An 11,634-nucleotide genomic window follows, 5' to 3' on the forward strand; every position below is an offset into this window, starting at 1 on the left:
ATTCCACTCGCATGACAAATAATTTATTTCTATCACTTATGTGACTAGAGTCGCTTAATTCCACTCGCAGATTGAATGATTTATTTCTGTCACTTGCCTGACTAGTGTCGCTACATTCCACTCGCAGATTGAATGATTTATTTCTACCACTTGTTTGATTAGAGTCGCTTCATTCCACTCGCAGATAGAATTATTTATCTCTACCACTCGTCTGACTATAACTTGGTTCACACCACTTGCAAAATTAAAGATTCTTTTACTTGTGCGATTAGAATTGAATGAATGGAAAATAATTACTATTTTGAAAAATTCGAGGATATAAACAAGAGCTGTTAAACGGTAACAAAAGCCAACAAAAGTCATACATGAAATTGTGTAGTGTCATAAAGAGAGAACTTCGAACTTTAATCTCATTGCAATTTGAGCCGATAGGGGAATTATTTGAACCTGATAAGAACGTTAGAATTTATAGAACTATTCGACCGAAAGTTGCGTTCTCTATCGCAACGCAAACGTGACACCATAAATAAATTCCCTAAATTTAAAGTGACAGTAAAGGGTTCATTTCGCATACCGAGCCGAGCTAAATAATTACTGACATACTAAAACAACCGGCTTCATAAAGATAAAGCAGCTTGACCATTCGACGACCCTGTCAGATCGATCGCCAGTGGATGCAGGATATTGCGCGAATATCTCGCACAGTTCTCATAATGCTGTCGCATTTCGCAGTTCGAACACCAGCATTGTATCGGAATAACGAAAACCGTGTCATCGCTTACTTTCGCCGTCGATTTTATTTTATTCGAACCGGGGTAAGAACAAAATACGATCAGCGGAGAAAAATACGATCGCACGGTCGCCGAACAACGGGCGTTCGTCATACGCGGTAGGGGCGGGCAGGGGGCGCGTTCGAAAATTCGAAAAGGAAGATTTATCGGCCATTTTCGGGATCGTTCCCAGCGCGTGTGTTTCCCAGGCTCTCTCCCAGCGGCGGAGCGGCACCGGGGCCGCGGTTTTCGTTATTGCTCCGTTTCGAGCGTCGCGTCATTTTGCTCGCGAGATTCGCCGCGCCGCAATCGACGTTTATTGATCGACAAGAATCGCGGATACGCTCAAGGGCCCTCGGTGCGCGTACGTCCCGCGAAATCACCAGCCAATCATCCGCCGTATAAGAAATTTTGGCCCCTCTGGGAAATTCGCTGTGCTTTTTCGAAAAAAAAATACGCCGATCTAGCGATAGAATGACTTCTGGTCCTAATATGGTCATGCCACGTCTCCTGAAGCTCTTCGAAAAGGCAATTGATATTGCAAGCTGTAAATATCTCCAAAATCGTACGAGAGTCTGAAATAGTAAAATTTGATCTGCAGGTATTAAAACACTGTAAAGTAATGTGAAATAACGTAAAAACACAAATTGAAAAGTTCAGTTGTACTACATCAATTACTTTTTCAACGTTAATCCCGATCAAATTAGGAAGGTATAACAGATTGGCGTACAAATTAATTTAAAAAGCTGAGGATATAATTCCGTCAGCCACGCGTGGCTGACATGGCAGTCAACGTGTTTCAGAAGAAATAAATTTGGAAAGCGGTTAATTTTCACTTCGATAAAAGTCACAGATTCGCCAAATACCCTGCGGTCTATTTGTAGTACAAAATATATCGGTGCGAAGGTTTCTATTTTAGTAACAACAGACCGGAGGTACAATATTCGCCTGCGAGCATTGCGTGTGATAAATAATAATGTATTCGTCGAACTTTCGCCTAGATTTCGCGCGGCGCGGAAATTACGGCCGCGCCGTGAATTTTTCATGGCCGGATCAACGAGGCCCCGTAGAGTTCGATCCGCCGACAAGCGGCTCGTGGAACGTCGCGGAGCTTATTTGAATGCGATCGGGAACTGATATGCGAGCGAACGAGCCCGTTAAGTATTTATAATTCAATCTCGTGCTCCCGGCACGCCGTCGAATTAACTTTTCACTTAGTTGTTTCCGGTTCGCGGGCAAACTTCCCAGGAATTCTATTTCTCATCGTGCCTGCGGAACGGTTCGATGACTTCTAGAGGGAGCGTTAGAATCTCTGCCGAACCGTTCCCCGACGGAAATCTATTTCTCGGTGGCTACCGCTGCTGCCCTAATCCGGCCGCCAGACTGCTTTCTTTCGGGTTACGGTTTCAATCGAGTAACGCTGTTGCACCATCGCCTAGATTGTTCCTACTTTTGTACTTTTAACGAATGCCGGGATGCCGGGCTCCGTACTCCGGATTCGTTCGCCACGCCGGAATGGAGATCTTGTTGGTTAAGAGTTCCAGAGCATCGATTCGCTGCGGGAACGATACGAGTGGCTTGATCTCAAGTACACCGTTAACGATGGCTACGTGCTACGGGTAGATAGCTACGAGAAGCCTCGACGTGTACTTGCAATTATGCGTGATCTCTCTTATTGGATTTTCACGTGATTTCTCGAGAACATTGTCTTCTGCGTTGAGCAAGTGCCTGATCGGAGCAAGTTTCGATCGGACAAGTGGGCGCGATTTTATTGAATTCAGCAAGCGGAAAAGGATCGTGTATGGTCAGACAAGATGAAGAATTAATGAAAGAAGATTTAATGAAAATGTTTGTCATGTTTAAATAGATTGATTAGAAGGAATTGAAGATAACTAAAAATGAATTCAATTTTTTAAATAGTTTTATTAATCGAAAGTGGCGCAGATCCTCGATTTCATCTGACATTCTTGCTGCATCGATTTTACCTATGTAGCGTAATTAGACTGGGGTTCATCGTCTAGAATAAAAAATAATTTGCACCTATTGCAACACAGAAATTAAACAGAAATTCGCTTCTGTATGTTCGTAGTCTTAATAATGCGCGGGTATTGCATTGATATTTTTTCATACTTTTAGTCCGTCTGAACATAATTGTATAAAATCCATAGTCTAATTGCAACATTCAAATCTTAATTATATTGAATAAAATCCTCAGTCTAATTATACCGAATAAAACCCACAGTCCGATTATAATGTACGAGATCCTCGGTCCAATTGTACTGAATAAAATCCGCAATCTTATTATAATGTACAAAATCCTCAATCTAATAATATTCTATAAAATCTGCAGCCTAATTGTTATGTATAAAATTAACGGTCTGATTATTATGCATAAAGTCTACAATCTAAGTATGATATAGAAAGTCTACAATCTTATCAAAATTTACAAAATCCTCAGTCTAAATACACTATATAAAATCCACTGTCTGATTATGTTGAATAAAATCCTCAGTCTAATTATACTGAATAAAACCCACAGTCCGATTATAATGTAAGAGATCCTCGGTACAATTGTACTGAATAAAATCCGCAATCCTATTATAATGTACAAAATCCTCAATCTAATAATATTCTATAAAATCTGCAGCCTAATTGTTATGTATAAAATTAACGGTCTGATTATTATGCATAAAGTCTACAATCTAAGTATTATATAATATAGAAAGTCTACAATCTTATCGAAATGTACAAAATCCTCAGTCTAAATACACTGTATAAAATCTACTGTCTGATTATGTTGGATAAAATCCTCAGTCTAATTATACTGAATAAAACCCACAGTCCGATTATAATGTACGAGATCCTCGGTCTAATTATACTGAATAAAATCCGCAATCTTATTATAATGTACAAAATCCTCAATCTAATAATATTCTATAAAATCTGCAGCCTAATTTTTATGTATAAAATCAACAGTCTGATTATATCGAATAAAATCCTCAGTCCAATTATACTGAATAAAATCCACTATCTGACTATAATGTACAAAACCCTCGGTCTAATAATATTCTACAAAATCTACAGCGCAATTGTTACGCATAAAATCAACAATCCGATTATTATGCATAAAGTCTACAGTCTTATTATGATACAATGCGAAGAGTCGTACGAAGATATCCTAGGAATTATGGCGAACAAAGACGAGAAGTCCCGTTACAAACAATCCGGCTTAGATTCGTTTCTTGCCGGGAAGTCCCGGCCGGAAAAACGGGATCCTCGATCAGGAAAGTGCCAGCAAATGGATCGCGTTGTTTCGCCGGTCCCGCAGACAATGCCGCGACGCGACACAAGTCAGCGTCGCGATAATGAAAATGTGCCTTTTGCGGGAATAGACATCGCCGGGCAAGAAACACGACAAAGCCGTTGGCGGGAGCGCGTCGTTTGACGCGCGCCGGGTCCCGGCGAAGGCGAAAAACTTGAAGAAGGATCGATAAAAGCCCTCGGCCTGCACCGGCACCGTCACCGGCATTCCGGCTCGGTCCTGCCGCCGCTGCCAGGACATACGGAGGGTGCGAGAAGTTCACCGACATCGGTCGCGACCCTGACTGGCAACGCATAAAGCAACCCCTCCGGTAATGAAAGCGTTCGAGCGGACGACGAGCCTCTGTCGATGTCGAGGCACGCGACCCGATGCTCCGCCAGCCATTCTTTCGACGGATCGTGCCTCCTCTCTCGCCTCTACTTGAAAAGACAGACAGTGTACTTAACGTATTGCAGGTGGCAGCGAGTCGGATATTGTTGGCTTTGTGCGACGCCACTTCTTTGCGCGATGGATCCTCGTCTTTCGGTCCTCTCCGAGACTTTAACTGCGACTGCTTGCCTCGTTTCTACGTTTGATTGCTTGCTTTATGCAGTGCGCGAAAAGATTTTCGTCTACCATTCCGGGAAAGTTTATATTTATATGTGCCTAGTGCAACGTCGCTCAAAAATCTTCTGTGCACGCTTTTTCCTCAGCAATTACTGGACCGCGGATTTTTCGGAGAAATTAAAATTGCCTGCAGGAAAGAGAAAGTATACGAAACATTCTTTGTTCCTTTAATACTTTCAATGTCTCCAAAATAATGCATTTACATGTTTTAATTCTTTCGAGCTATCTATTATTTGGTCCACCAATCGGTCTAGCAATTGCAGTAATTTCTCCCGGAAATGCCAAATTTCGGGTTGCTGTAAATTTCCCTCCTATGTAATATACTGCTACGTCGTCGAAGTCGATCAAGCGTGTGATTTGGTACACTACACGAATTTTGTATTTATATTAATTGATATTCATATTAACGTACACCGACATGCTGGCCGCTGCCTTTTTTTGCCGACCGCCCCGAGTCGTGACTTAGTATTCTCAGATCTGCCGGTTTCAATTCCGACCTTCGAACATTTCTGAGCGAAATTACTGTACTTGAGAAATGGCTGTGGAGTCGTGTAGTGAATTTCATATTTCACCGATAACGGGGGAACAGGTTTGCAAACTCTGACAGATCGACGTTAGATTACATATCACTTTTCAAGGATCGTTAAAAAATATTATATTTCGATGAAAACTACCTCCACGTCTCGGAATATTAAAGAATGTAGATCATTTAAAAATTTTATCTGCTCGGCGTCTTGGATGCATTCGAAGAATTCGAGGGATTTCGGAATGAAATTATTAAACATAATCTTACCAACAGAAACGTATTCGTAAAGGAATTTAATAATAAACATTGTTCAGCGATATAAACTTCTGTCACAGTTTTTCCAACAATCACAACTGCTACGATGCTGCACGACTGTTGTATCTTGAGTCGCTGTTTAATATGAATTAATTATCGATGAAACTTTCGATGAAGCATGCGATCAACCGAGCAAGTTTCGTTGCCCCGTCGATATTTATTGCTTTCGGTCGCATTTCTTATTTCCTGAGCACCGAATCCCAGTCGTATATCAAGGACTACATTCTCGCAGGCAAACCCGCGAAATCCGGTGATAGTCGTGCCCGACATGGCCGCCGAAAGAAATAGGAAATAAGGTCGGTAGCCGGCTGGGGTGAGTTTCGCCGGATGCGATCGGGGGCGGATCCAGGGCGAGGGAGGACGCCGCGAAAGCAGCAATTTAATATCGCCTTCCCCGGCGGAATAAAAATACGGAGATAAATAGCCCGTAACTTCGGCACAGTGCAGCAGCTCCGTGTCTTCTTCGAGCACACGTACAACGGCGCGGCGCGGCGCGGCGTCACGCGCCGCCATGGATACGTGGATGTCGTTGGAAAACAGCTTTCGCAATGGTGAGTCGAAACTGATGGCCTGTGACAATGTCCCGCGCGCTTTCCCGAGAATATTTTTGCAAAATTCTCCGTCGATTGTCGCGAGTGCTCTGTGACCTCTCTCTCTCCCTCTCTCTCTCTCTCTCTCTCTCTCTCTCTCTCTCTCTGCTCGCACTTTGGCCCCAGCTGGGAACGCGTCTGCAGAGAATAGAAGACACGGTTCTGCTTTTTGGCGACTCAGAGATCGATTTTACTTCGTTTTACCATTGTTTCGTCGGAATCGAAGATTGTTAACACTCTGCTGGTCGACTTGCTTAAACATTTTCCATCGCTAATAACTGCGGATTTTATGCATTTATGATAAACTTGGATGGTTGCAATTTAAAGTAGCAGATTCATTGAGAGAATTTAAGAACGTCAATGTTTTATTTTGAACCCGTTAAAATTATTGAACAAAGAAAGAACTTGCTGTTCAGTTTATATTTTTTGTAATCGATGAAGTTTCGCGATAACTATCAGAGCAAATACGAGCGCATAATAAATCTGAAACGAGATTATCGACGCTGAAGAATGTTTAACCCTTTGCACTCGAGTGGTGACTCCGAGGCACCACGAAAATTGTTGCACCACGTTCCAAGATAATTTTTATAATAACAAAGCTTACGTATAAAGAATTGTTAAAAGTCTAACTGTTGTATGAGTCACGAGACTCGATTTCATGCGCATAAAATGCACTTTGTCATTCAAATGGAAATATCACAAGTCGGGAAAGTTAATTTAAATTTACAGTTAATATCGCTTCGAGTGCAAAGGGTTAAACCAGCTTAACTGTGTAGTTCGACAACAAAAACACTAAAATTTCGCCTCGATTTAAAAAGACTAAATAACATTCATATTTAATAGATTTTAATCACGAGTCTGGCACGATGCAATATCACAAGGGATGAAATGTACCGAAACCAGCACAGAATTCATTGCGCCCTATTTCACGGGAAAATCGAAGTTTGGGAGAAACATTTTTCCATTTCAATGCCATTGTAACTAGACAATGTACCATTCACTGACCATTCAATCGAACATGTTGGATTTCAAACGAAACTACCTCGCAGCCCCGGGTCAGGTTCGACCCGGCAGCAGGATGGAGCCTACGGGAAAATTCTGGAAAGCTCTCGAAAGCGTTTCCAAGGATCGAAAGGTCGGCGATCGAGTTACGGGTCCGTTAAAAAATATCTGCCGGATAAATCGGCGATGTGGGCCATTCCACGGTCTCGAGATTCGCTCCGCGATGCGAAAGAATCTCCATCGGATGGTCTGGCTGGTCGAACGGGGTCGCCGGGACCCGAGGTCCGGCCGTTGGCTCGACTAAATTGAAAATTTCACGCCTGACGGTACGTCCGTCGGTGATTCGACGGGATTTCATCGACAGATGCCGAGGATTTTGCATAACCTTTCGCTGCCGCGGATCCGAGCCAGCCGAGAAAATATTGGGGGTATCGTGCGGCCTCGTCCTGGAACGGCCGTGATATTTTTCCCGGACCCCGGCAAATCCGGTATACCGTTTTTGTTTTCAATTGAAACGGTCCCCACCCACGGCCCGCCCTTCTATCACCGTGAGGCAAAGCCTCTTTCGAGATGAGACCGGGCACAGCTCGAACCAAGGCGAACCGATCCACTTTATACGGAATCAAGGGATCGAACTGTTTTATTCCGGCCCTGTGCGTTTTTAATACGGTATAATTCGCCGTCGACTCTCCTCGCTTATTCTTCGATCTTATTCAAAGATATTCGTTGTAACAGTCAGGGTGATATCTGCGATAGGTAACCGAAGGCTACCTGTAAGGGTTGATTTTGTAGATTCGGGGTTTTTCTCGCAAACGTTTGTGCAGACGCTTCGCAAAAATTTTTATATCTATCATATATCTAAAATATATTTTATATGCGTTATATATCTGATTTATATCTGTATTATATTAATATTAGTTTTAATATTGTATTGTAAAAAGTTGGTCTTCACCAGTATATACAGAGTGATCCACTCGGTGGAATATTTCGCGAGGGATTAAAGTTATAAAAAACTTGTTCGTACAAAAGTTTTTTAGTATAGAAGGGTACGTTAGGTGATATAAATAATATTCCTACAGGTGTAGTGGTGGGGGAGATATTGAAGTCAATTTAATATTTTTAAGTAGGACCCTGTATTTTTTCATTCATGATATAACAGCGTTTGTTTATACGAATACAATGGCCTATAACATGATATCATTCCATGTAGTAAAAATGAAATAAATGGAACGCACATACGGCAGATGAACAAAAGTCGCTAGCTGAACAGCACGTGACTGCATCGGCTAGCCGTTAGTGACTTGCGTTTATCTGCCGCATATGCGTTTCATTTGTGTCATTTTTACCACATGGAATGATATCATTCGATGATATTCGTCTCAACAAACACTGTTATAATATGGATAAAAAAATATAGGACCCCATTTAAAAATATTAATTTGACTTCAATATCTCCCTCACCACTACATTTGTAGAAATATTGTTTATATATTCTAACGTCTCCTTTTATACCAAACAACTTCCGCAGGAACATATTTTTAATAACTTTAATCCCTCGCGAAATCAACTTAATCCCTCCCCACCGAGTCCTGTTACGCGGTTCACCCTGTATATAAATAAATTAAATTAAATAATCCGCAAATGTCTCTGAGTCAACGCAACGAAATTTGTTCGGAACAAAGTTACTTTGTCCATTCTTGGACAAAATAATTGAAGGCATTGTTCAGTTTTATTTGATCATGCGATAAGACTAGTTTACAAAGTGTTGTGTTCGTTTTTGCAGTAGCTCGGCCGTTTGTTTCTAGCTTACCATGTCGACCTGATTGCAGGTGGGCGATTCGTGGTCACGTCCCAGGGCGACCTTCATATCAGAGCCGCCAGACAAGAGGATGCCAAGGCCACGTACTCGTGCTTGACTCTTCACGCATTAACCAGCGAAAGGAGGAGAAGCGAGCCCGCAACGTTGACAGTAACAGGCATGATCTAACATCTCTGATTTTCCGTGATCCTTCGGCCTCGAATACAAATCGACCTTGTCAACATATTCGCTCTCTACTTCAAGTTCACTTATCAGATATTTTATTCACTTATTAGCTCACCTATTGGTTCGATCTTATCTCTTTTTCTAGTCATATGAGATTTTTATATCTCGAATGATACATTTAAATCATCACTGATGAATGCTCCAGTTGTAAGTGCTATGTTACACAAAGCGTACTTTAATCTCGCGTTTTTAAAAAGTCATTACATGCAAACAGTGGATTTCACGCAAAATGACAAAGACAGATAAAACACATAATTATAAACTCTGTAACACTAGATTTACGGAACCCGTCAAAATTGTTTAATTTACGATTATTCATATCGTAAAGATACATTTACGAGTTATCTATTCAATTTATACGTTACTTACGGCAAATGTTACAATAACATCTATTAAAAATCCGAATAAACGTCTGTTTTTTGTGCTCCGTAAATCTAGTGTTAAAGAAGATACACCGTATCGTCGTATTATTTTCGACGCCGCACGATTATTAGCGGAAGGAATCTTCAGTTATATTTCGCACGAAGATCCCCGCAATCCAATTACGCGAAATTGATGTCAGCCTCACAGGCCGGCTAATGCGCAAACTTTAGAGATTCACGCCATGGTTAATTTCGAATGCATAATATTTCGAACGAGGTCCTCCGTTCCACTCTCCTGCGTCGTTCAGCAAGGTCCAGGATTAGCAAGCGTGGGACAGAGAGCGTACATTTTTAACCCTCGCGCGTGAAATTTGCAGAGCCGAGCGGATCCATGGCGCCGAGACTGATGCAGGGGTCCCAGATCGCCATCTCTGCGGAAAGCGGCTCGGACGTTCACATCACTTGCTCTGCCCAAGGAAACCCGCCCCCGCAATTTACCTGGTATCGCGATGTTAACGGTTGGTTTAACTAGGGGATTGTTTACTGTCTAATCCGTGGCACACTGTAGATTCCATTATCCGACACGATCACGCGATATCGACATCTCCCGCTCATTGTTCTCGGAACACCGGTCCTATGACGTAATCATAATGCAACCGTTCGGGCTGCATCGTCGAAAGACGCTCTGACATTCACTTCGATCCCTCGTTATACCTCGTCGACGATTTTTCTACTTCGCTCGTTGCTCGCGTTGCACGGAAAATTTGCATTTATCGCTTCAGTTATCTTTATTCCACTCAGCAAAATCTTTCTGTTGGAGAATACTAAAAAGTGTTCTAGTTCTACGCTTTGAAGACGCTAATTTTCCCTTCTGCATATATATCGAGTAATTAACCCTCGGACGGCGGACTATTCTCACGGCTGCATTATTGACGATCTTTATGACAATTCTGAACTTTATTCAGATATCTTTTAAAACATATTTTTCAAGATATTTCTTGCAGACTTATCAGACTTTCTATTCTGTGCCTAACTTAACAGCAATTTATTCTATTCGATTACCGAAAATTGAGTAATTAGGAAAACGATCTAAATACTCTGGGTCAAAATTGGCCCAACCACCACGTTGCGATGGTTGATACTTCTTTCCTATAGTTTCAATCGGTCTACGCCTGTGCAAAATCAATTTTAATTTGTCAATCGTAAAATTTGATCACAGATGTATACACTAAATTTCTCTTCCTATGAATTAATCAATTTAACGCGCGACCGCAGATCGCCCCGCGTTTTATTAAATCTACGGAACGAAATATCTGTTTCGCCGCCAATCGAAGTACGAGAATGGCTCGCGCTACGCGTAGATAATATCGAATTCAGCGATCCCGTTACTACGATTATTCGATTACTATCCTCGAAATCGGATCGAAAAATAAAATATAACGGCGCGGCTCGTTGACGCGCTGTTCCAGCGAATATTGGTTGCGGGTGTAACGTACGCGGCCGTTGTTACAGGACACTCTATATCAGTGGAATCATTTGGCCAGCGGATCCAACTCTGGGGCGATTTGATGCAAATTCGTCGCGTGGACGCCCAGGACGCGGGAAAATACATTTGCCGAGCCAGCAATCAGTTCGGCGAGCAACGGGCGGAAACACACCTGTCGGTCACGTCGAAACTTAACGCGCGGATACAGCCTCGTGTTCAGGTACGTGTACAGAAACGTTTCCACCTTACGGAAACCCATCGTTACGTATCACAGCTCTGTGAGCCTGCTCTCCATTTTCAATCCATCCCATTTCAATCACCGTAATAGCTGGTTACCGTAAAACATTGCTCTCAGAAGCCTTCCTTAATCAAACATTTTCTTTCTTAGTGTCATTTAGTCGGTTTATTAATATTAGTCTATTCATATTTATTCTATATTAGTCAATTTATTTATTAGCACTAATATTTATTTTATATTAGTCAATTTATTTATTAGCACTAATATTTATTTTATATTAGTCAATTTATTTATTAGCACTAATATTTATTATATGTTAGTCAATTTATTTATTAGCACTAACATTTATTTTATATTAGTCAATTTATTTATT

At 41.7% G+C, this 11,634-nt stretch overlaps 1 protein-coding gene across 6 annotated transcripts in view; it reads left to right on the forward strand.

The window, feature by feature from the left end:
• Dscam3 (Down syndrome cell adhesion molecule 3) overlaps nt 1-11,634 on the forward strand; it is a 346,778-nt gene that overhangs the window by 308,036 nt on the left and 27,108 nt on the right. For all 6 annotated transcript variants that reach the window (XM_033467267.2, XM_033467265.2, XM_033467262.2 and 3 more), the window contains exons 7-9: nt 8,961-9,107; nt 9,915-10,055; nt 11,050-11,243. In XM_033467267.2, the coding sequence (XP_033323158.1) occupies nt 8,961-9,107; nt 9,915-10,055; nt 11,050-11,243 (482 nt within the window). The remainder of the gene's footprint in view (nt 1-8,960; nt 9,108-9,914; nt 10,056-11,049; nt 11,244-11,634) is intronic.

Source organism: Megalopta genalis, chromosome 1 (genome assembly GCF_051020955.1).
Source record: "Megalopta genalis isolate 19385.01 chromosome 1, iyMegGena1_principal, whole genome shotgun sequence".
NCBI classification, from domain to species: domain Eukaryota; kingdom Metazoa; phylum Arthropoda; class Insecta; order Hymenoptera; family Halictidae; genus Megalopta; species Megalopta genalis.